Consider the following 26,498-nt stretch of genomic DNA (forward strand, 5'->3'; position numbering starts at 1 on the left):
GTTTAGTGATCAAATACGGGAACATATGGTACAAGTAGTCAAAAAGGGAATTGATAAAAGCAACTTCCATCTTCCTGTTGGTTTACAATTCGACATTATCTTGGAAGTAGACACTTTACCCGCACCTGTCTTGTATTTACATGGTGAAGATGATAAAAGTGATGTCCGACTACCTCAGCCATGGCGGAAAACAAGATACACAACACAGTAAGTCCTGAAGTTAGTGTTTAATACAATGCAATAAAGTAAATACATTCATGTTGGAGAGATAACCTTTAAACATCAATCCATTGAATTCTAATCAATGACACGACAAAACCCTTTCCATAATCATAAGCTATGTCTGAAATGGCACATGTCTATAGATGGCGTCTGATTAAATGTTATAACAAGTTATATGTGAAGAGTTAAACCGAAACACAGTTGAAATCATAAGCAGAGAAACAACTGAAATACAAAGGGAACTATTGGTATGAGAGCAGTCATGAAGAATCATATTATATGGCGTCTATTCTGAAAACACGACTTAACACGTTAATAAGCATAACCTGTGACGTTTCTGATTATCAGTACGCAGTATCATAATTACATCCACCTGGTGACAATTTTAAACGTTCAAATCTATAAACAAAGTCACATAAGATCAATAAATCAAGTGGCACATCTGCCAGTATACTTCATCAATCTGAAATAATGTACACACAAATTTAAATCAAATCAACCATATTTAAAATTCGATGGTTGCAATTTTGTTAATTATAGTCATTGTTATTTACAAATATGTCAATATCTATTGTTAAATATTTCTGTAACATCCCTGAAATAGCATCATGCGTGTTCTCTTACAGTTATCACAGCGTCTATTTTGTGGAGACACAGCACATGCAGAAGCGAATTACTGTCAATAAACTAATCATTTTAGGACTATAAACATATTAAATAAAGTGAAATAGTGTATGTCTATATATTCTGTTGCAGTTACCTTGATGCAGAGTAACGTGCGATGTAGACTGTTACACCAAGGGTTACATATTTAACGATTCCTGTAGTGCTGATATTTTTTCATTCCAAAGACAATAGACAGCGAAGCCCAACAGTGTACGTGGAATGTGTTTTACGGATGGTGCGATTCACATGTTGGCATACACATTCTGCGTCTCTAGATAGGTCGAGGCCAGGTCGTAACAAACGGATATCTCATCCTGCCAACACAGAGTAAAAAATTTACTACATACACTAATTGCCTTATCCTTAATTTCAAAGTGGCAATGGCTCACACAAAATACATTGTGTCGTTGTGCTATTGTTTGGCAGTTTTTCTTCCTCAGTTTGTCGAATTTTACGAGAATTTAAGACCAGTAAAGCCAAGGAAAGTTAAGGGTACCATTTATTCCGTTGTTGTTGCATTACACTTTAGTACCTTCAATGTTTGATGTGTACAATATGAGTATTTTTTCTTTCAAAGTGTGAGATGTATGTCACTGTTTTATTTATCGATGTGTATTCATGGCACACCGTCCCTGCATGTACCTGTGTAAGATGTTATATTAATTAGTGGCCCTCCAGTAATCGATGTGTATTCATGGCACACCGTCCAGGCATGTACCTGTGTGAGATGTTAGTGGCACTTCATTAAACGATGTGTACAGGCACACCATCCCTGCATGTACCTGTGTGAGGTGTTAGTGGCCCTTCAGTAATTGATGTGTATTCATGGCACGCCGTCCCTGCATGTACCTGTGTGAGATGTTAGTGGCCCTTCAGTAATCGATGTGTATTCATGGCACACCGTCCCTGCATGTACCTGTGTGAGATGTTAGTGGCACTTCATTAAACGATGTGTACAGGCACACCGTCCCTGCATGTACCTGTGTGAGGTGTTAGTGGCCCTTCAGTAATCGATGTGTATTCATGGCACACCGTCCTTGCATGTACCTGAGTGAGATGTTAGTGGCCCTTCAGTAATCGATGTGTATTCATGGCACACCGTCCCTGCATGTACCTGTGTGAGATGTTAGTGGCCCTTCAGTATTCGATGTGTATTCATGGCACACCGTCCTTGCATGTACCTGAGAGAGATGTTAGTGGCCCTTCAGTAATCGATGTGTATTCATGGCACACCGTCCCTGCATGTACCTGTGTGAGGTGTTAGTGGCCCTTCAGTATTCGATGTGTATTCATGGCACACCGTCCCTGCATGTACCTGTGTGAGATGTTAGTGGCCCTTCAGTAATCGATGTGTATTCATGGCACACCGTCCTTGCATGTACCTGAGTGAGATGTTAGTGGCCCTTCAGTAATCGATGTGTATTCATGGCACACCGTCCCTGCATGTACCTGTGTGAGGTGTTAGTGGCCCTTCAGTATTCGATGTGTATTCATGGCACACCGTCCCTGCATGTACCTGTGTGAGATGTTAGTGGCCCTTCAGTAATCGATGTGTATTCATGGCACACCGTCCCTGCATGTACCTGTGTGAGGTGTTAGTGGCCCTTCAGTAATCGATGTGTATTCATGGCACACCGTCCCTGCATGTACCTGTGTGAGATGTTAGTGGCCCTTCAGTAATCGATGTGTATTCATGGCACACCGTCCTTGCATGTACCTGAGTGAGATGTTAGTGGCCCTTCAGTAATCGATGTGTATTCATGGCACACCGTCCCTGCATGTACCTGTGTGAGATGTTAGTGGCCCTTCAGTAATCGATGTGTATTCATGGCACACCGTCCCTGCATGTACCTGTGTGAGATGTTAGTGGCCCTTCAGTAATCGATGTGTATTCATGGCACACCGTCCCTGCATGTACCTGTGTGAGATGTTAGTGGCCCTTCAGTAATCGATGTGTATTCATGGCACACCGTCCTTGCATGTACCTGAGTGAGATGTTAGTGGCCCTTCAGTAATCGATGTGTATTAATGGCACACCGTCCCTGCATGTACCTGAGTGAGATGTTAGTGGCACTTCATTAAACGATGTGTACAGGCACACCATCCCTGCATGTACCTGTGTGAGGTGTTAGTGGCCCTTCAGTAATTGATGTGTATTCATGGCACGCCGCCCCTGCATGTACCTGTGTGAGATGTTAGTGGCCCTTCAGTAATCGATGTGTATTCATGGCACACCGTCCCTGCATGTACCTGTGTGAGATGTAAGTGGCACTTCATTAAACGATGTGTACAGGCACACCGTCCCTGCATGTACCTGTGTGAGGTGTTAGTGGCCCTTCAGTAATCGATGTGTATTCATGGCACACCGTCCTTGCATGTACCTTAGTGAGATGTTAGTGGCCCTTCAGTAATCGATGTGTATTCATGGCACACCGTCCCTGCATGTACCTGTGTGAGATGTTAGTGGCCCTTCAGTATTCGATGTGTATTCATGGCACACCGTCCCTGCATGTACCTGTGTGAGATGTTAGTGGCCCTTCAGTAATCGATGTGTATTCATGGCACACCGTCCCTGCATGTACCTGTGTGAGATGTTAGTGGCCCTTCAGTAATCGATGTGTATTCATGGCACACCGTCCCTGCATGTACCTGTGTGAGATGTTAGTGGCCCTTCAGTAATCGATGTGTATTCATGGCACACCGTCCCTGCATGTACCTGTGTGAGATGTTAGTGGCCCTTCAGTAATCGATGTGTATTCATGGCACACCGTCCCTGCATGTACCTGTGTGAGATGTTAGTGGCCCTTCAGTAATCGATGTGTATTCATGGCACACCGTCCTTGCATGTACCTGAGTGAGATGTTAGTGGCCCTTCAGTAATCGATGTGTATTCATGGCACACCGTCCCTGCATGTACCTGTGTGAGATGTTAGTGGCCCTTCAGTAATCGATGTGTATTCATGGCACACCGTCCCTGCATGTACCTGTGTGAGATGTTAGTGGCACTTCATTAAACGATGTGTACAGGCACACCGTCCCTGCATGTACCTGTGTGAGGTGTAAGTGGCCCTTCAGTAATCGATGTGTATTCATGGCACACTGTCCCTGCATGTACCTGTGTGAGATGTTAGTGGCCCTTCAGTAATCGATGTGTATTCACGGCACACCGTCCTTGCATGTACCTGAGTGAGATGTTAGTGGCCCTTCAGTAATCGATGTGTATTCATGGCACACCGTCCCTGCATGTACCTGTGTGAGATGTTAGTGGCCCTTCAGTAATCGATGTGTATTCATGGCACACCGTCCTTGCATGTACCTGTGTGAGATCTTAGTGGCCCTTCAGTAATCGATGTGTATTCATGGCACACCGTCCCTGCATGTACCTGTGTGAGATCGTTGGCATGCAGATGCCCCAGTCGCCTGATGTTGTTGTAGATCTCCACCTCGTTGTCGTACTTCATGCCAAGCACGATGTTGCTGAGGATGCAGAACAAGGTAGCCACGCGTTTTTCGTTCTCCCTGGAAAACATGTCATTCTCTCTGTCTTTGTAAAGGAATTTAGCAAATGAAGATTCACGATTGGTTGGTATCATGGCATGATGGCTTCGTTTATCTCGACCATATGTAAAGTGCAAAAACATTACAAAGTCGAAGAAACAAGGAACAATGGAATCATTGCTATGTTAATAAGGCAACTTAACATTTAAACAAATAATTATTAAATTTGTATGATTACTCAAACGACCACAGTTAAGACTAGTATAAACGAATCACGGGAAGAGTACCTACCCGAAAACTACTGTCACAGGATTTGGGGTATTGTCCCTTGTGCCGAGGTCGACCTGTTCCAGAAGGTCAAGCAGGACGGAATGGTCGCCTCTTGGAAGCCTTCTCAACATGTACACACGAACAGTTTGGGACGAGGCATCACCCTTTAATATAGAAAGAGTGGCGAGTATCACATTGACATCGTACGCGTGCTAGATTATCTTGAGTTTATGTGTGTTATTACTTTTGATAAGACGTGATACAAAATGGAAGGCTGGACTAAAATATTAAGCGTATATGAGTCGGAGATGCATACTGAGTTTTTTTCAGTCGACAATTTTGCTATTAACGCTTGATTTTGAAGAGTTCTAGTTTATATCTACCTTTAGTACATTTTGCGTTGACATGAAATACAATTACTCTAAATCTAACCGACCTCCATCTGCCTGTGGATGTTCCTGAGTACGATGTCAGGGTTGATGGTGTTCTCGGTGGAGCATCTGACACTCACAGGACTCAGATCCAAGCTTTCTCCTGGCGCTGGTATGACGCATGACATACTCTTGAAATGGAATAATTTATCGTATATTTCTTAAATCGTTTTCTTTAATCGGATAGAACCATACTTTTAAGATATGATTATGACTGATTGCAGTTGGCAGATAATTAGATTACCACTTTCAGTTTGTTACGACTATGTTCTTTGCTTATGGCCGCTATATGGATACCCTTTAGGCTGCTGGTGGAGAGATCTACTATGATGGCTTCACCTGGTGCCTGTCAGGCAGGATAATGACAGTGGAAGACTCCTGTTCCTCTGTGAGTTTCCAGAACAGAGACGCTGTGGTGACGGAGGGGGCCTCAGTCAACAGGTAGCCATTCACAGACAGGTGGGACTGAAGGAGAATGAATACAGGACTCGGAATATGAATGAAGCCACGTGTCATCTTGAAGTATTGATATCACGGACATCCGTGTTCTGTATAAATTTGCATTACTGGAGGTATTAGTTATAGATGAAGTGTTGAGATATCGTAGATCATTTCATTACACAGTATCACCGAATGACCATGTCCATCGTGACACGTACAGGCATCACCACAGCTAGGATATCCGTGCGTCCGTCCACCCACACACGACCCTTCATGTTGGTTCCTAACAAGAGAAACAAATAATACATGGCAAGGTCAGGAAAAGCAATCGGTTCAACTCATATAAGACATGTCACTGTTATTCTTAAAATAAATTTTCCAAAAAGTATGACTGCTCTAATCAATTTTCTCATTAACCACAATTCTTAATTAGACATTAAAATCTAAATATATTCGAAAACAATTGCTTTTTCATCCTGTCAATCGAAATTTATGTGACAATTCACTCTGCTATCACTTAACAGCATGCCACATTCTACTACAACTCCAGCTAAAAGCAAACACTTGAATATTCACTTTAGGTGTAAGCAAATATGTGTGGTTGTGCAGGTGATACTCTATTCTTACCTGATTTTGCTCGCTGTATATCGGACTTCACTCTCTAGAAACCCAAGAAGACAACACGTGTTGACATATGACCTATGTTTAGGTACTTTGGGGAATATGTAGTTTCTGCATTCAAGGTAAATATATTCAAGGGATCAGTATGAGTGAGTGAGTGAGTTGGGATGGAATAGTAGTCCAGGTGTGTCATGACGTTGTCAGCTTGATGTGAAAGAAAAACCCGAAGTGATCGAGGTGTTGAAGTTTATAACTCTGGTGAAACCCATGACACCTGGTATGGTGCTGACAAACACAGAAACATACTCTGTGATTCAAACCCGTGACCATTGGTATGGTGCTGACAAACATAGAAACATAATATGTGATTCAAACCCATGACCATTGGTATGGTGCTGACAAACATAGAAACATACTCTGTGATTCAAACCCGTGACCATTGGTATGGTGCTGACAAACATAGAAACATAATCTGTGATTCAAACCCGTGACCATTGGTATGGTGCTGACAAACATAGAAACATAATCTGTGATTCAAACCCATGACCATTGGTATGGTGCTGACAAACATAGAAACATACTCTGTGATTCAAACCCATGACAACTGGTATGATGCTGACAAACATAGAAACATACTCTGTGATTCAAACCCATGACAACTGGTATGATGTTGACAAACAGAGAAACATAGTCTGTGATTCAAACCCATGACAACTGGTATGGTGCTGACAAACATAGAAACACTCCAGTGATTCCAACCCATGACAACTGGTATAGTGCTGACAAACATAGAAACATAATCTGTGATTCAACCCCCATGACCACTGGTATGGTGCTGACAAACATAGAAACATAATCTGTGATTCAAACCCATGACCATTGGTATGGTGCTGACAAACATAGAAACATACTACGTGATTCAATCCCATGACAACTGGTATGGTGCTGACAAACATAGAAACACTCCAGTGATTCAAACCCATGCCAACTGGTATGGTGCCGACAAACATAGAAACATAATCTGTGATTCAAACCCATGACCATTGGTATAGTGCTGACAAACATAGAAAAATAATCTGTGATTCAAACCCATGACAACTGATATGGTGCTGACAAACATAGAAACATACTCTGTGATTCAAACCCATGCCAACTGGTATGATGCTGACAAACATAGAAACATAATCTGTGATTCAAACCCATGACAACTGGTATGGTGCTGACAAACATAGAAACATAATCTGTGATTCAAACCCATGACCACTGGTATGGTGCTGACAAACATAGAAACATAATCTGTGATTCAAACCCATGACCACTGGTATTGTGCTGACAAACATAGAAACATACTCTGTGATTCAAACCCAAGACCATTGGTATGGTGCTGACAAACATAGAAACATAATATGTGATTCAAACCCATGACCACTGGTATTGTGCTGACAAACATAGAAACATAATCTGTGATTCAAACCCATGCCAACTGGTATGGTTCGACAAACATAGAAACATACTCTGTGATTCAAACCCATGACCACTGGTATGGTGCTGACAAACATAGAAACATAATCTGTGATTCAAACCCATGACCATTAGTATGGTGCTGACAAACATAGAAACATAATCTATGATTGAAACCCATGACCACTGGTATGGTGCTGACAAACATAGAAACATATTCTGTGATTCAAACCCATGACAACTGGTATGGTGCTGACAAACATAGAAACATACTCTGTGATTCAAACCCATGCCAACTGGTATGGTGCGACAAACATAGAAACATACTCTGTGATTCAAACCCATGACCACTGGTATGGTGCTGACAAACATAGAAACATAATCTGTGATTCAAACCCGTGACCATTGGTAAGGTGCTGACAAACATAGAAACATAATCTATGATTCAAACCCATGACCACTGGTATGGTGCTGACAAACATAGAAACATACTCTGTGATTCAAACCCATAACAACTGGTATGGTGCTGACAAACATAGAAACATACTCTGTGATTCAAACCCATGACAACTGGTATGGTGCTGACAAACATAGAAACGCTCCAGTGATTCAAACCCATGACAACTGGTATGGTGCTGACAAACATAGAAACATACTCTGTGATTCAAACCCATGACCATTGGTATAGTGCTGACAAACAGGTGCTGACAAACATAGAAACATACTCTGTGATTCAAACTCATGACAACTCTGTAACCCAACGCTGCAAACCGATTTACCGCACGTTCTCCCAGATCAATATGAGAATATTTTAAAGACAGGCTGAACATCTGCATTTCAGATATCATCATTCGTGATTTACTGGCAACACCGTTCCCCACCTGTATCCTATGCCAATACAGATATGTTTAACCAGATACTGACACATAACCTCCTGTATCAGTGTGGGTACTGCCAAGTTGCCCATACAGATATGTTTAACCAGATACTGACATATACCACCTGTATCAGTGTGGTCACTGCCAGGTTGCCCATACAGATATGTTTAACCAGATACTGACATATAACAACCTGTATCAGTGTGGGTACTGCCATGTTACCCATACAGATATGTTTAACCAGACACTGACATATACCACCTGTATCAGAGTGGGTGCTGCCATGTTGCCTATACAGATATGTTTAACCAGATACTGACATATAACCACCTGTATCAGAGTTAGTACTGCCATGTTGCCCATACAGATATGTTTAACCAGACACTGACATATACCACCTGTATCAGAGTGGGTGCTGTCATGTTGCCCATAAAGATATGTTTAACCAGATACTGACATATAACCACCTGTATCATAGTGGTCACTGCCATGTTGCCCATACAGATATGTTTAACCAGACACTGACATATAACCACCTGTATCATAGTGGTCACTGCCATGTTGCCCATACAGATATGTTTAACCAGACACTGACATATACCACCTGTATCAGAGTGGGTGCTGTCATGTTGCCCATACAGATATGTTTAACCAGATACTGACATATAACCACCTGTATCATAGTGGTCACTGCCATGTTGCCCATACAGATATGTTAAACCAGACACTGACATATAACCACCTGTATCATAGTGGTCACTGCCATGTTGCCCATACAGATATGTTAAACCAGACACTGACATATAACCTCCTGTATCAGAGTGGGTACTGCCATGTTGCCCATACAGATATGTTTAACCAGATACTGACATATAACCACCTGTATCAGTGTGGGTACTGCCATGTTGCCTATACAGATATGTTTAACCAGATACTGACATATAACAACCTGTATCAGTGTGGGTACTGCCAGGTTGCCCATACAGATATGTTTAACCAGACACTGACATATAACCTCCTGTATCAGTGTGGGTACTGTCATGTTACCCATAAAGATATGTTGAACCAGACACTGACATATAACCACCTGTATCAGTGTGGGTACTGCCATGTTGCCCATAAAGATATGTTGAACCAGACGCTGCCATATAACCACCTGTATCAGAGTGGGTACTGCCATGTTGCCCATACAGATATGTTTAACTAGACACTGACATATAGCACCTGTATCAGAGTGGGTACTGCCATGTTGCCCATCTTGAACACTTCCTTCCGTCCCCGCCGTTTAATGAAGTCCAGAGAGGCCAGGAAAGTATCTCCCACCGTCAGAACTTCGTGTAAGGTGGTGTACACACACGCATACTGCTCCTGGCATATAGGACAGACAAACATTAACATTAGTAGCGTATATCAACTACCTACTGTGGCTAACATTCATTATTTCTTATACATGTATGCAAAAGCGACTTTCCATAATCCAACTTAAGATTATAGCTTAAAATGACAATATTTTCGAGATTGAGCAACGTAGAAACGCACGTGTCGTACCTTTGTCTGAATCATATTTCTCCTCTGACGTCTCATGTCATTTGCAAACCTGAACACGTCAACTTTCTGGTCACGCAAGGCCCTGTCTAGAAGGTAGTCCACTGCAATGTACGTTCCAGTGCGACCTATCCCAGCACTGAATAGAACATAAAAATACATAACGTCAACGCCAGAGAACAATCAGCCTCGACTATCTGCTGAAACAGTCCATTGGACGTAAAAGGCAAAACAGCGATGACAATTATAGGAATGGATCACTGAAAATCACTGATGACACCAGGTGTTCGCTAAAAGGGTGAGCGTGTCCAGCCCTACCCGCAGTATCCGACATTTATACAATTTCTTTAAACATCTGAGCGTTTGTTTGTTGCCTGAGGCCACACAGCACTGCACTGCTTCTGCCATTCGACGGCGGCCTGTAAACAATGGAATGCTGACCAGACAGTCAAGTGATGGAGCAGATAATGTACTGACAACATAGCACTGATGTATTGATTTTGTGGAGCCTGCAAACAATATGTCAATTGTGAATTTCATCTGCTGTATACAAGTGAATAGCTTGTGCTGTACATAAGTATAAAAGAGAAACGTTTAAGGAACATGTTCGTTCTGCATTTCATAACTTTGTATCATATACAAACTGTAGACAGTAAAACAATCCGTGGCATATCACTAGAATCTAAAACAAGTTGAAGTTTACTATCAGGTTTACCTGCCCAGAAACAAGACAAAAATGAAAACTGCCTTTTTACAGACCTGCAGTGCACCAATAGGGGAGAGTTGTCAGGGTTTGGCGTCTTTCGAACTCTCCACAAGAGCTCCATCAGTGCCATTTCGTCTGGAGTACCATGGTCCGGCCATTTTGTGAAGTGGAATTGGTAGAACATTTTGTTTTCACCCGTCTGTTGGAAAAAGCATATGGTCGTCCCCGTTGTCACGATACACTTGGTCAGAAAAGGTTAAGAATGAGTGAGTGAGTGAGTGAGTGAGTGACGTCGCCTTTAGTAATATTCAAGCAATATCACGGCTGGGGACACCAGAATATGGCTTCAAACATTGTACCTATGTCGGGAAACAAACCCGGGTCTTCGGTGTGAATAATGCTTTGGGTACTATATTTGATATTTTCAATCGTTTGGTTTGTCAGGATATAGGCATATTTCAATCATTGTCGTGGATATTCTAATTGCATCTGGGCAATTAAGTGTAAATTATCAAGTCTCCTTTGGTCCCCAGTTAAAATTTGTACATGATTGTAATGGATATGAGGTACAAATGCTGATGTATTCTCGATTCCCAAAACCTGGCCAAGGCTTACATGCTGATAATAATATCCCTCAAATCATTGCTGACTTGCTGAATAAATATATCGAAAACACAAATCCGTTAACGTCGACAGACTGTCTAAAAATGCGTGATTCGTTTCTTAAAATAGAAATTGTACCTCAAAATTATTCCCAAACTTTAAAATCGGTAATAGGTAGTCATTATTCTGCCTCGATATACTGAGATGCCAAACGTCAAACAAAGCATGTACTGGATCGTGTGAGTGGCCAAAAATCACCTCATGCCCAGACATTATTCGGCAAGTACAGTCAGTCGTCATTCAGAATTAAGCATCGTGACATCAACTTGTGACAAGATACATGCGAGGTGGCCACATACCTGCTACCCTGCAAACAGTGAGATTCCTGACATATTAGAGGGGCTAGAAAAGTGTGTATCTGCACATATATTCGCAGTTGCAAGAGATGACGTCATGTAACATTACCTTATTTAGCAGTGACATACGGATGACCTGATTCCTGACAGATCAGCGAGGCGTGAAACGTGTGTATCGGCATATGTACTCCCAGTGGCAAGAGATGACGTCATGTAACATTACCTCACTGAGTGTAGCGGTGAGTTCTCTGATGACCCAGCTGGCCCTGTGAATGACCTTGGTAACAGTGATGGTAAAGGGTCCAGCTTCAAGGTCAGATGTGTCAGACCAGTAGGGTTCACACTTCACCTTAATGAAGAAGACAGCTCTTGAAGCATTACTGAGCAAACACTAAAACATGCGTGCACATATCCGGTGACGAAAAGGGATAAGAGACAGATATACATTTCTTTAAAACTATATGTTGTTATAAAACTATATGTTATTATAAAACTATATCTTGTTATAAAACTATATCTTATTATAAAACTATATGTTGTTATAAAACTATATGTTATTATAAAACTATATGTTATTATAAAACTATATCTTGTTATAAAACTATATCTTGTTATAAAACTATATGTTATTATAAAACTATATCTTGTTATAAAACTATATCTTGTTATAAAACTATATCTTGTTATAAAACTATATCTTGTTATAAAACTATATGTTATTATAAAACTATATCTTGTTATAAAACTATATCTTGTTATAAAACTATATCTTGTTATAAAACTATATGTTATTATAAAACTATATCTTATTATAAAACGATATCTTGTTATATAACCATATCTTGTTATAAAACTATATCTTGTTATAAAACTATATCTTGTTATAAAACTATATCTTGTTATAAAACTATATCTTGTTATAAAACTATATGTTATTATAAAACTATATCTTGTTATAAAACTATATCTTGTTATAAAACTATATCTTGTTATAAAACTATATGTTATTATAAAACTATATCTTGTTATAAAACTATATCTTGTTATAAAACTATATCTTGTTATAAAACTATATATTATTATAAACTATATCTTGTTATAAAACTATATCTTATTATAAAACTATATCTTGTTATAAAACTTGTTTATTTCACTCACTAATGTCCCCTATTCGCATCAAATGAACAAAACTGATCACCTTGCCCATCTCCACCAGGTTTGTCAACATGACGATCTTCGTTAAATTCTTCTGATATATCATTCTCCAGAAGTCAGCGACAGTTTTCTTGTTTGGTGCTGTGGTAGTGATACATGGAAGCAAAGACTGTATGACTACATACACATAGATACATAAAACGGGGTACATTGTGATATTCAGCGAAATATTTATTATGGATTTCAAATTATGAAAACATGAATGTTTATATCACCTTGAGCTGCAATATAGGCTTGTTTCTTCGAAAATCCCTGAAACATAGTTAACTTTGTAAACATTGTGTATATATCATATCTTTAATCATCTATGCTCATCAAACAGGCTTTGAAAAGGATGGATGTAACCAAATGAGGAGTCTTACATACTATTGCAAGGCTTTCAAGATCCCCTGTTATATAATTCCTAATTCTGCACCTCGACACAAAGTGGTCACTCTTACTGTGCTTATTTTGACATAAAAACAGTCAGAACAAGTTACTATGATCAGTTTAATTAATGTCTTGTGAATAAGAAAGCTCAAGATTACATTGATATAGCTGGCGTTGACATAGTCGGAGGATGGATCCCCCGGAAGCTTGTCCAGGACAACTCGGTTGTAGTCATCTGCGGTAAACATGGACGTGTTAGTTTCCCTGAGGCATCCCCCTCTGTATATGAATATACATGTGAATGTATTGGTAACAGATATATAAAGTCACAGCACAATATGTGAATACTCACATGGGTAATATTGTAGGAATCTGTTTTTTCCTGTGTTCCCCTCAAGCTGAGAGTCTTCGTATGTGTGGGTGAACCCAGAAATCAATCGCTAGGTATTGAAAATTATTTAATATCAATGTATACTGATGACTGCGTTCTGACATACACTATCTACTGTATAGGTTAGCATCAATATTATCGGAAAGGCAGAATAAAAAATAGCAAACTTAGAAAATACCATTTTTTAGTAACATGCGTGTTTTCACTGGTTGGTTCTATCTGATAAGTGTGATGTCGGAACAAACTCTGTTTTTAGAAAACATCTCTTCAACCAAAATAGTATATTTGCATTGATTTTATATTGCCATTTGATGTTTTGTGGGTGGTGACAATTACACATACAAAATAATCCTTGTAATATTCTTCAAAAGAGTCTTCACAATCACTTGAACACACCTGGTATTCATTTTCGAATCCATGTTTTGTAGCCTGCATGTCTCTTATCCTGTCCCCCAGCTTGTCCGCCGCAACCTCGGTCACGATAACCGGCCCAATGTTGTAGTAGGTGTCAGGTGTGTTAGAAACCCCAGCCTCATTTTCCGGCTCCTCCTCTTCATAACCATCATTCACTCTTGGTGCTTCAGAAACACAACATTTACCCTACTAAGTCTATTATAAGGGGTTGTGTGCCATTGGATTTTAGTACAACTGCCATCACAATAGTTCCACAGGAATTGGGGCAATGTGAAGGCACACCGTATATGTTCTTTCATGAAGAAGACCGCACTTCAATTTATTCTCTCTCTGCTGTGGAAGTTGTGTAGTAATGATGCAGGATGCATAAAGCCATGCTCGCTATCTAAACAAGAACGACTGACTGAATGCTGAACTGAATTGATATGATCGGGAGATCTTACCTTGCAGCTCTAATACGTGTGGTTCAAAGGCAGACACGTCCTCATAAACAGAGTGTTCTTTAGTCTTGCTGTTTGCCTTTCTTTTCCTCCTTTAACATTGTAAGGTCAATTAATGTCACATAGTTTTATACAACGATGTATCGATGAAGAAAGAGCCATGCTCATAAAAAAGTAAATGCCTCAACCTCGGTTAAAATAGAAAACAAAAACAAATACTCATCGTTTTAACTATTTGTCAGTTTTGATATATTTTGAATAAACATGACACTGCTGTATGTGCATGATACCTATAAAAGAAGACTGCTACAACAGTGACAACAACCGCAGCTACGGCAACAACTCCACCAATGGCGCCACCAATGGCGCCACCATTTCCAGGTGATGACGATGCCGATTGACTTTTGACTGAAACCCATAAATAAGAATGCAGTCTCATGAGTGAGTGAGTGAGTTTGGTTGAAGGCCATTTTTAATAGCATTTTAGATAGTTCAAAGTGACTCAGCCTCATATTAAAAGACAACACAAGGTTACATGAACAAGAAGAGGATGTGCATCGCTTTAATGTAAAGAGTTGGCAAAATATTTAAATTTTACTGATACATATAAATCTATGTTAACATCGAGTATTGGCTACTACTATTTAACAACGCGTTAGCGTACCTCGTTGACAGTTGTCGTTACTCCAGCCTGGACTGCAGCCCACGAGACAGGTTCCGTTGACATGGTGACAAGGTTCATTGTCTATACAATGTCCACACGTTAAGGAGCAGTTAACACCAAACGTGCGTGACTGACATTCTGCAAAATAATATATTAACTTGTGATGTATATAGTTAATAATTAATTATCATAATACTCTTAAAAGTAAATACACTAATATCCAAAGGAACAGCCTAGAATTTAAACAAAAACCTGTGAATTCATAATTAATATATAGTCGGAGCGTTGTACTCTGTGAATACTAATCGGTTTTAAACTTGAACTTTCTCAAATGGAGTTTTCACATCCGTTTATTCATTGACACCATCTTTTTTAATGAAATGTTTGGAGTGGTTGTGCAGGACATGATGATGCTTTAGGTGAACCCCTAATTCACATAAGTTTTATCTAATTCGCCTTCTACGCCCAATTGAATCTCTTCCGGTAGATGTTAGCTACCGAGTAGTCTCGGACGTTGACGTTTTTAAAATACTTGTACCCCTTTGTTTATCAACAAAACTTAATCTAACCTCGTTGACAGGTGTCGTTAACCCATCCTGGACTGCAACCCTTAAGACAGGTTCCAGTGACATGGTGACAAGTTTCATTGTTCAGACAGTGTCCACACGTTGAGGAGCAGTTAACACCAAACGTGGGTGACTGACATTCTACAGGTAAGAACATTATACTCTATAAGATTAACACTTCTTTTGAAGATACAGTAAAATATCCCTGATTCGAAGTAAAAAAGGAAACCTAATGTTCCAAGACATTTTATGTTAAGCATATGTATTAAGTCATTAATAGAACAGAAAGTTACATGTTATTTGTTAAATGATGCTCTATTACTAGTTGGTATGATAGCCTCACATACTCAACATACAGTCCACTCCCTCCCATCCAGGCTCACATCCTCCTTCACACCGTCCTGTATCCCGAGGACACGTGCCCGACTCTGCCTTACACTTCCGGGCACTGCAGTTACCTTGGCATCCAGGGCCGTAATCCATATTTGATATACACTCTGTAAGATAATACACTGAAACGCACTGAAAACGCACCAGAGGTAAAAAGTGAAATTGACGCTAAACATAATTTTATTTGGTGTTGGCTGTGCACTACAATCACACTCAGAAAGCTCAGTACCACATTGGTAATGACAAGTGTCATTGGAAAGTACACAATGTTAATGTAGAGGAAATGGAAGTCACAAGGGGTCCAAAGACAAAGTCAGTACCGGGTATGACTGTCCCTGGTTGGAATGCATGCCACAGACCGCCTTCTCATCGTCAATATCATTCTCAAGATAACGGCTTGTGGTACCCTACGCCACTCACGTTGCAGGACAAGTGCGAGCGCTGATCTCTGACGTTGGCGGTTTAAGGTTGACGTGCAATGCGCTGTCCAAGGTAGGCCGAAAAGTGCTCCATGGGCGATAAATCGGGAGATAATGCAAGCCATGGCATAACAGGTGCGTCAGTCTGTGCCAGGAAGTCCATAGAAGCACGTGCTGTATGTGCTCCGGCGTCCTGTTGGAAAGTATGCAGTTCTTGTGTTGACGCAAACAGAGGACAACGTGACGTTTTAAATATGGCGTCCCTGTAGCAAACTGCATTGACAGGACCTATGCATACATAGAGCTGTGTTCTGTGCCGAAATCTAATATCGCATCAAACCATCACACTTCTGCCGCCCCATCGATCATCAGTCACGATCATCGTGACAACGTTCACCACGGCGATGCCATACCCGTTGGCGTTCCTGAGGTGAAATCAAGATTCGTCAGAGAAGAAAACGTCATGCCAGCGTCGAAGTAACCATTGTCTCTGCCGTGTAGACTTGCATCACGGTGCCTTAGGGTCAGAATCGGGCTGAGGAAAGGATGACGGATCATTCCCGTTCCTCAAGTGTCAATCGCGGCATTGCGTCCTCAGTGCTATTCCGCAGCTACAGCGATTATGCGGGTAGCCTTTGAAAAGGTAATGACAGTTTGCATTTTTCGTGCTTTGACTACTTTTCACTTTTGCGTTTTCGTGAAGAGTCCCAACGGCTTTCAAACTTGACAACATTTTGGTGCTTCCTTAAGTCCTAACATGGGATATGTTCGTTGTTCTTTGCCAACTATCATGATATGTTCATGGATTCATGTTGGTGCGTTTTCAAAGCGGGTGAGTATAATTTAAAGAAACACTGGATTATTGTTGATGGTGTTCACAGCACAAAACTAAACATACACACTTAAGACAACTGATAAATGTGTCATATCTTTATTATGTAGCTTGGGTGCTTTGGCGACATTTCAAATACTGTTTCTGCATAACTGGCAATGATCAAGTCACCGGGCCTGACCACCCGACTGTAGATCATCCCTTATGACCAGTGCATGTTGCTGGGGATTAATACTAACCCGACGGAGGGAATAATTAAATTCATCATTAAGGCCAGTCGTAGGCCAATAGCGTATCATAACCAGATTGATACAAGTGGCACTATTAGCACAATAGCTGAGTGTTTTTGTCCCCCTGTCGTATCCGTAAATGAACCTCATGATGATTAACTGTCTCGGTCAACGTTTCCTATGCATGTGGAAAAAACTGAGTTTTAAAACAAACTAATGCAATTGTGTAATATTGTTGTAACACAATCATTTGTTTTCTAAAGAGGAGTTGTATCATATGGTGTTTGCTAAAACAAAACACTTGATCATTTCTGACCTTTTGCTGGTGCCAATACTATTTCATTCTATTACTTAGCCCATGCTTCCCATACAGTCGGAATCTTGCTATTGACGCTGCTGATGGCACAGATGGAACGTGTTCTGTCACTTTGTCTTTCCATCCCGCCTTACAGTCACGTTTATTCCAAATGATATCAAATAGTTCATCGGATAGTTCAGTTTAGTTTAAATAAATAAAGCTATATAAATGCTTAAGACACTACTTGTTTTCGATCTTACAAAAGTTTCCATGAATCGCAACTAAGAAAGAAACTACACACTGGTACATTTCATCAACAGAAGCCATGCATGACGATGGGACCTACCCGATGTACAGTTCACTCCCTTCTCTTGAAGAATAAGTTAAACTTTTGTACAGCAATACCAAAACAGCAGAGTTAAGATCGGATCGTGTGTCATTCCGTATGCCATTTGAGTACTTGCTCACATTATGAGGCAATGTCGTGTCTTGTCCTAACTAGATAAAAATGTTGTGAAATGCCTAGAATCGCACTGACTGAAATTTACCCTCTCTGCAGTCCACTCCTTTCCATCCTCCCCGACATCCATCTGTACATTGGCCTGTATCCCTGGCACAGGTGCTCGATCCTATCTGGCAAAAGCGGGCACTGCAGTTTTTGAGACATCCAACTCCATATTCAAGACCATCAGCACATTCTGTGGGGATATTCACATAGAATCGTTGCATGATCATGATGCTTTAATCGTTATCTTTCTAACCAGTGTAAGTCACGATGGGACAGTTCAAGTTTAGAAGTGTGCACTTTAGTGTCACTGAAGAAGGTGCAATCAAGTGCCTCTGGATGACACTAGACTCACCATGGAACACTCTGATGGCACCCACCTTGTGTACAGTCTGTATCCTTCCATCCGGCCTTACAACCATTTTCACATGCCCCAGTCACGTGGTCACATGCAGATGAAGCCGTCCCCTCACAATGTCTACTGGAGCAGGGTTTGCTGCACCCATCTCCGTATGTATTGCTGCATTCTGTAGAATAAACCAAAGCCGGGTTAATGAAAGTGAAAAGATAAAATTAGCGGGATCACGAACATAAACAACCTTGACATATTGAATATCATTTTAGTTAGTGTGTAAGATATTCTCACTAACAGCTGAATATATACCGACATCAAAGATTTTAACTCAATAAAAATATATATTTTGATAAAATACTTTTTCAACACTGATTTGTTTTCGATGTTTAAAATGTTGCCATGAATGGGAACAGAGAATGAAACGATACATTGATACTTTTCATCAACAGAAGCCATGGCTGACAGTGTGACATACCTGATGTACAGTCCTCTCCGTCCCATCCAGGCAGACATCCTCCATCACACCGGCCTGTATCCTTGGGACAGGGGCTCTTTCCTTCCCTACACTTCCGGGCACTGCAGCTACCTTGGCAACCACTGCCGTAATTCACATTTAGTATACACTCTGAAAGGTAATCATTTGGAGAACCGTTGATATATTCTTGTCAGTATTGACAGCAGGAAAATAGGCATACATGCTACTCACTTGAGAGAACTGATAGATGTCTCAGTTCCATATGTTATATAACTCATGCGTTTTGTCAACATAACAAATACTAGTTCTGTATAAAAGGTATGGTGTGAGCGTTCTTTGGGTGTGTTTTGTTGTTTTCAACGCCGTACTCAGGAATATTCCAGCTATGTTACCGCGGCCTGTATAAAATTGAGTCTGATTGATTGATATTACATACAACCTTCTATACCGTCGGGAATAATGACACACAATCAAGCAAGTTACCAGGCATGTCCACCAGATTCATTAAGTCATCTTGGGAGTAATTCTAACCCTACAGGAGAAATGAATGTATCAGTTAATGACAGTCGTTCGGCTTTGTATATCATCACAAGGGGGATAAGACTGACACAATTTTAGCAGTTATGAAGAAATAAGGTGTATTTGTCATCCTTTCGTATCTGTGATTGAACTTCATGCCAATTTGTCAACTATGTCTTGGTCAACCTTCCTTATTCATATGGAAAAAATGAGTTTCAAAACTAAATGATACATCTGTGTCATATATATTTATATTGCACTGACCTCATTTCCCAAAGATGTCATACAGAACTCTTTGAAACCAAACATTGGACATGGTAGGCGTTTCTCACCTGTTCCTGGTATCATCACCATTATTGTGATTCATTTATACTTGATTATTTTGTCATGGGAAGCATACATTGGGCTCTTTTTTAGCAGCGATTTATAAAGATGATGTTTGTTTGGTTAGTTGGTTTTTAATGCTGCACTCAGCAATATTCCATCTGCTCACATTATTAGGCATTGGCTTGTCTGGTACACGTCGACTGTAGGCCGTCATCATGTGCCTGGGCTCATACTGATTGTGGCAGTAAATGACATTTACTATGAGGTGTAGTTTTACCTATTGTGCAGTCTTCTCCCCTCCAGCCTGCCTGACATCCATCAATACACCGGCCTGTATCCCGGGGACAGGTGCCCGATCCTATCTGGCACATCCGGGCACTGCAGTTTTGGAGACATCCAACTCCATATTCCAGATCATCAACACATTCTGTGGGGATATTCACATAGAATCGTTGTATGATCATGATGCGTTATTCTTTATGATTCCTAGCAACATTAGTCATGGTGGAACAGTTCAGGTTTAGAATTGTGACCTCAACTGTCACAGAGCAGGTGCACTAGACTCACCGTGGAACATTCTGATGACACCCACCTTGTGTACAGTCTGTATCCTTCCATCCGGCCTTACAACCATTTTCACATGCCCCTCTCACGTGGTCACATGCAGATGAGGCGGTCCCCTCACAATGTCTACTGGAGCAGAGTTTGCTGCACCCATCTCCGTATGTATTGCTGCATTCTGTATATTGGGAATACACCATACGTCCGGTTAATGAAAGTGAAGGGGTAGAATTAACGGGATAATGAAAGTACACAACCTTGTCACATATCACATATCAATTCATCACGATATTAGTCAATATAGACCAGTTCAAAGCATGTGTTGTTGTGAATTGCTGTAACTCCGAAGTAAGTCTCCCTGACTTAGCTGAGGGTGCGGGTCACTGCTCGCAAAACGAGGCACTGGGTTGTCTGGTTCAAACTCAATTATATACATGCAGTTGTGTATGGTTAGCCAGGCTTGGGCTGCGGAGTGAGGAGACATCCACGATCAGATGCAGTTTGAATGGAGCAGGGCTTTCTACACCGCATGTATTGCTACATTATATACACATCAAGAAAAGTTAAGCACCCCCTAATTTAATGTATGATAATACACTACCGAAATGCTTAGTGTTGATTGCAGTACTAATTATGATATTAATGTTGTTTTGTCCGAATAATGTGACCGATCATGTCTGATGGTGACGTCCCAGTTCCCCGTGTTTTGCACGTGCATCCTGCTTCCCTAGCACTCAGCAAAAGACAGTTAGTTCGCCCAGCAAATACTGGCACCGAAAACAGTGCAAACTGATTTGTATAATCCTCAAATGGTACAAAGGAGATTATGAGAAGCACAAAGACGGAGAATCATTGGTATGTATTCCACAGGAATATATTTCAAGGCGATTGGACGTCAACTGGGTTACCATTACTCAGTAATCAGCCGACTAGTGCAAAAACAAGCCCAAACCAATTCAGTAAAGGGACTGCCAAGTACAGAAATCCCTCCTGTGACGTCAGGACTTGAAAACAGCATATTACTGCATATCCCACGATTGCAAGCTAGACCTTGTGACTATACGGGGCAATCCCATTGGTGAACGTTACATCCGGGAGGTTCTGGAACCTGTTGTTGTTCCCCATTTTGACAACCACCCTCTGGCATCAAGACCCCTTCATGGACGATAACGCTAGGCCCCGCCGTTCAAGAGCTGCGAGCATATTTGGCAAACAACGCCATTGCAGCTCTACCTTGGCCTGTGGTGAGTCCAGATCCCCATAGAACATATTTGGGACATTTGGGACATTCTTGGACGTAGAGTGTAGGAAATGGACCCTCCTCCACACAATCTGGAGCTTTGCATAATGAATGAGCGCTATTTCCCCTTCCGCTACCTGTTATTAAACCTTTTGACACGCGAATGTCATTAATGGTCGTTGATGCACACTTTTATTCTTTATGTGCAATAATTTAAGGTTGTTCCAGATTAGCAGTGCTATATTTATAGAGGATGTTATGCTGTGGTAAAAACAGTACCGGTGTTTGGGCAACCATATCTCAATTAAATTCCATTCGGGCTCAAAATTGTTTTGTTTTACTTGTTCTCAGATGATAGCTGTTTACAAACATAGTGCTTTCTCCAACTTCACTCTGCCCATTTTATCATGTTCGTGAATCTAATTTACTATACAGAAAATTTCTAGGGGGTGCTGAACTTTTTTATGTGTATATATGTAAATATAACTATGAAGGAATGTATGATCATGGAAACAAAAAAGCCTGGAACTATCCAATAAATATTTGGGTCAGAATATTATCGAGCATATGATAAAACATGATTGTGTACGACATTTGTATCAATAATTATTCACAACAAATATATATATTATTGGGTCTGGTGTTACTTAACACACATTACTCACTGATTTCAACGAATAGCTGTAAGTACTTTCATTTCCGAACACTGATGTTGCTGACAGACATTTCAAGGATGTCACGTTTACATAACAAACAAAAGCAACACAGTTCTGTCAATAATCATAAGAAACCCTTGCTAAAAGCAGAACTCGTTGTAAGATTCCCACTGTATCATAAGTAGAGGCTATGAATCACTGCCAAATTGACAAGAGGTGTTCGCATAAAGCCTAGTGTATCCTGCTCATAAACACGTGCAAATAAAATAATAAAAAACATCTTCCAATGTGCAAGGACAATCTAAGGCTCTGTAATATTCTGCTTCTGTAATCCATTTAGCACTGACCTGTCGCGCAACTGTTTCCAGTCCAGCCAGGTTGGCACAGTTGTGTAGGACAGTCTCCTGTTGTGTAGTCGCAGGGTCCGTCTTTACAGTGGCAGTAGTGGTCACAGTCATCTCCAAAGGTACCAGGATCACACACTGTTAAACATAATGGTTGCTCTGTTATCGCATTTTATCCGGTGAAAGGGTCAGATGTTCTGGTTGTATTACCACACCTGTTCACCATGTAATTAAATGCTGGTATTGAAGATTCAATTAAACCAACAAGAATATTGATCATCAAGCTTTTGTTCCCAATGATCAGTAGCCCATCCCATTGTTCATGGGAAGATTCATGGGAAGTGCCTTACCATCCACTTCCACCTCACAAAAATCCATGACTGGTAACACAGTGGTGTACAGAAGGAGATAGCGCCCTCTACCGTGACAAGGTGCGTGAGTGACGTTACTTATTTTCATCCCATCGTTTCTGTTCGTGACGTTGTAACAGTTGAGACCACTTGGGACCTGGATAGAGTTGGTTAGGTACACTTGGATGCCATTTCGTCTTGGTGTATCTGACGAAAAACATGAGAATACCACTTCTTAGAATAAAGGAATACAAACAACGACAAACATGCTTACAAAGCTTGACACAGCCAGTCTGTATTAGAGCTTCCTTCTTGCACTAATACTTTCTCGCAAAGCCAGTTATTATTACCGAATGTAAAACCAATTCATTGACTTATTCATTGCTTATTCATAACAATGAAAGCAGTTTTGAGTTGCATTTCTAGTTTTATTAACCTTTAGTTCTACATAGCTCGGCACATATGTAACAATATTAGGCCAAGATGTTCACTTGCGGAAGAAAGCGTGAAAATTTGTACATAGGGGTTTCAGAGTATGGAGAATCCGATTTTAATGGGATCCACGCTGGCAACACAATGGTTCCTCCTCAAAATTTAGAAATTCAAGATGGCTGCCATCTGTATTACAAATTTCGATATATGGCCATAACTTTGGATCTATTTGACATAGAAACATGATCTTGGTGGCAAATTATAGGTTTTCGAGGCTGTACTATGTGGTGCATCCAGAACAAGATCCAAGATGGCCGCCATCCGTGTAACAACTTGTGTAAACTACAAATCTGCTTTTTTGAAGGGTGAACGATTTTAACTAAAACCGCATCTAAACATTAATTTATAAATCTCTTTTCATTTATTTTTCAGGAAAATCATAACAAAAGTACACCTGGTGAATGCATGAATAAGCATAAATTTGAGGTTGTGCTTAATTTGCAGAATTTGACAACATGCATTCTGATCAGCATTCAGCTGAAACTTTTGATATAGATTTCTGAGAAATATTGAAACGAACTTAACGAATCTGGGCTCATGCCATTATTCCGTGATAATGCACATTCTTTGGCGATGATAAAGCATGGCATAGATGAAATCGCTAAATATACCGAACATGTGCATCCTGGACAAGTCCCAATATTGACTGGTGATCGGCCGCTGTATGCCATCGCCAAGAAGATCCAGTGGACCTGGACAGCTGCCTATGGCGAACACAAGTATGTGGTCATGATCGGTGGATTACATAAAGAGATGGCGTTCCTGAAAGTTCTAGGAGATTGGCTAGATGCCAGTGGATGGTTGGTTGTACTGACGACTGCGAACGTTACCACCGATGGTAGGGCTGATGCTCTTAGAAATGGATCATTCACAGCACGTTCTCAGTGGGCTCATCACGTAACAGCTGCTGCACTGTTTTGTTTACGTAGCCAAGCCTGGAGTTCATACAAAGCAGAAGCAGAGGCAGACGCGAGGCATGTGATGCCATTAGAAAACTGGTGCACACACTTGGAGACGCATCATCCACAGTTTCGAACCTCAAACTTGAGGTTCTCTTCCTCCATTTCATGTAATCACAGTGTGAAGGAAACTTTGAGCTCTACATTGGCACACAAGGAACATTTGTGCATTGGATGTTTGCCATGGATTACTTCCACCATGCGAGTTGGTTGTCTGTTCACATGCGTGATCTGATGCAGTTACAGCGTAAATGTCCAGCAGTGTGCAATGAGTTCAAAAAAGGACACTTTGTGACACAGAAAACGACTCATCGCTTCTCCATGATTGCTCATGACCATGTACACGGGCAGCTCAATGCTTTGTTAAAAGGGGATGGTGCCTCTGCATCATCTAAAAATGAATGCAGGTCCCGAGATGGCCAGAATCATACATGAGGTTGAAGTTAGCACATCTCAGAAGACAACCCAGAATGATCAACACCATGAGTAAACTCTGACCACACAAAAGAAATTTGCAACAAATGTCCAAAGCGTGATTGATGTTCTACATGAATTGGGTAATCCCTTCACAGAAACGAGCGCTGATCTCCTCACACTGATCACGAAGCACACAGCTCTGCTTTTGTGGTGGACAGTGTACACCAAAGGACATTGAGTGACGGACCTCTTGCAGACATCGAGTAAAGGACTTCTAACAAGAAGGGAACAGTTGGGTTTTTTAGAATTAGGTGGAATACAACAACTTTGAAGTTTATAGGTTGCTTGTATGATAGCATCACGTCAGAAAAAACAGTTTTGTTTGATTCTTGATTCTTGTATTTTTACATGTATTAGCGTCATCATGCCCACAAAATATTTTCAAAATCTTATAGTTGCAACAACTTTATTCACATGTGCTGATGACAGAAAAAATAAATCAATAAAAGCTATGTTTAAAATTATAGTTCAACTTAAAACATTTTATGTTCAATCTAAATTCTGAGTAGGAATCAAATTACAGTTATGGAGAGATATCGAAATTCGTGAAATGGATGGCGGCCTTCTTTGATCGTGTTTTAAACTATTTCATTGCATTTCTTGGACACGAAAACCTGTAATTGCCACAAAGATCATGTTTCGATCTCAAGTAGATCCAAAGGTACGGCCATATATCAAAATTTGTAATACGGATGGTGGCCATCTTGAATTTCTCAATTTTGTGGGGGAACCATTGGTTTGCCAGCGTGGATCCTATTACAATCGGATTCTGCATACTCCATAACCCCTACGTACACATTTTCATGCTTTCTTCCGGAAGTGAACATCTATTTGACATATCTGCCCAGCTAACATGTATATGTCAAAAGCAAAAAAATTGTAAGTTTCCTTGTTAATATACAATATACAGCGTATCTGATTTATTTGCCCAGATAACGCACTGCATACATGGACGTGGTTTGGGTTTTGGTGTTTATATCATGATACAACTGACTTACAGTCAGTTCTGAAGTAGATGGTAACTTCACGTATCAACACTGTGTCATTGAGATCCACACGCCACCAGTTGGGGTTGCTGGGCGCTGTATCTATACAGACAAGATACGAGTTTGCATCAGTGTTTCCGTCTGTAGCTTTGGATGACGGAAAATTGTTATCTCCACTGGATGATGTAGCCTTCTTCCTCGCAATATTATCTAGAAAATACATCAACATGGAACTTCTTTTAAAATATCAGATTTGTTTGTCTTTAATATCTTCAGTCAGCGTAGTTTTGCAGAATGTGGTCTCTTTCATTGCTTTACATTGTTAC

General features: G+C 40.6%; 1 protein-coding gene across 3 annotated transcripts in view; it reads right to left on the reverse strand.

Annotated features, from left to right (window-relative positions):
- Window positions 1-214: 214 nt before the first annotated feature.
- The window catches only part of LOC124125741 (receptor-type tyrosine-protein phosphatase epsilon-like), a 31,432-nt gene continuing 5,148 nt past the window's right edge, over window positions 215-26,498 (reverse strand). Inside the window, exons 3-31 of one of the 3 annotated variants that reach the window (XM_048400586.1) lie at window positions 26,185-26,382; window positions 23,259-23,465; window positions 22,912-23,046; window positions 20,700-20,846; window positions 20,385-20,534; window positions 19,262-19,411; window positions 18,812-18,958; window positions 18,475-18,624; window positions 16,105-16,254; window positions 15,761-15,898; window positions 15,192-15,329; window positions 14,818-14,935; window positions 14,531-14,619; window positions 14,070-14,251; window positions 13,635-13,722; window positions 13,441-13,517; window positions 13,129-13,165; window positions 12,897-12,994; window positions 11,922-12,047; window positions 10,793-10,938; window positions 10,037-10,172; window positions 9,713-9,856; window positions 6,156-6,189; window positions 5,747-5,811; window positions 5,427-5,552; window positions 5,093-5,218; window positions 4,678-4,820; window positions 4,272-4,407; window positions 215-1,202 (exon numbers count right to left, since the gene is read on the reverse strand). In XM_048400586.1, coding sequence (XP_048256543.1) covers window positions 1,131-1,202; window positions 4,272-4,407; window positions 4,678-4,820; window positions 5,093-5,218; window positions 5,427-5,552; window positions 5,747-5,811; window positions 6,156-6,189; window positions 9,713-9,856; window positions 10,037-10,172; window positions 10,793-10,938; window positions 11,922-12,047; window positions 12,897-12,994; window positions 13,129-13,165; window positions 13,441-13,517; window positions 13,635-13,722; window positions 14,070-14,251; window positions 14,531-14,619; window positions 14,818-14,935; window positions 15,192-15,329; window positions 15,761-15,898; window positions 16,105-16,254; window positions 18,475-18,624; window positions 18,812-18,958; window positions 19,262-19,411; window positions 20,385-20,534; window positions 20,700-20,846; window positions 22,912-23,046; window positions 23,259-23,465; window positions 26,185-26,382 — 3,653 coding nt within the window. In that variant the 3' untranslated portion in view covers window positions 215-1,130. Of the gene's footprint in view, window positions 1,203-4,271; window positions 4,408-4,677; window positions 4,821-5,092; window positions 5,219-5,426; window positions 5,553-5,746; window positions 5,812-6,155; window positions 6,190-9,712; window positions 9,857-10,036; window positions 10,173-10,792; window positions 10,939-11,921; window positions 12,048-12,896; window positions 12,995-13,128; window positions 13,166-13,440; window positions 13,518-13,634; window positions 13,723-14,069; window positions 14,252-14,530; window positions 14,620-14,817; window positions 14,942-15,191; window positions 15,330-15,760; window positions 15,899-16,104; window positions 16,255-18,474; window positions 18,625-18,811; window positions 18,959-19,261; window positions 19,412-20,384; window positions 20,535-20,699; window positions 20,847-22,911; window positions 23,047-23,258; window positions 23,466-26,184; window positions 26,383-26,498 lie in introns of all 3 variants that reach the window. The other 2 variants (XM_048400585.1, XM_048400587.1) reach the window with 2 other exon arrangements.

The sequence above is a fragment of the Haliotis rufescens genome, unplaced genomic scaffold (genome assembly GCF_023055435.1).
Source record: "Haliotis rufescens isolate VD_foot unplaced genomic scaffold, xgHalRufe1.0.p SCAF_2, whole genome shotgun sequence".
Classification (NCBI taxonomy): domain Eukaryota; kingdom Metazoa; phylum Mollusca; class Gastropoda; order Lepetellida; family Haliotidae; genus Haliotis; species Haliotis rufescens.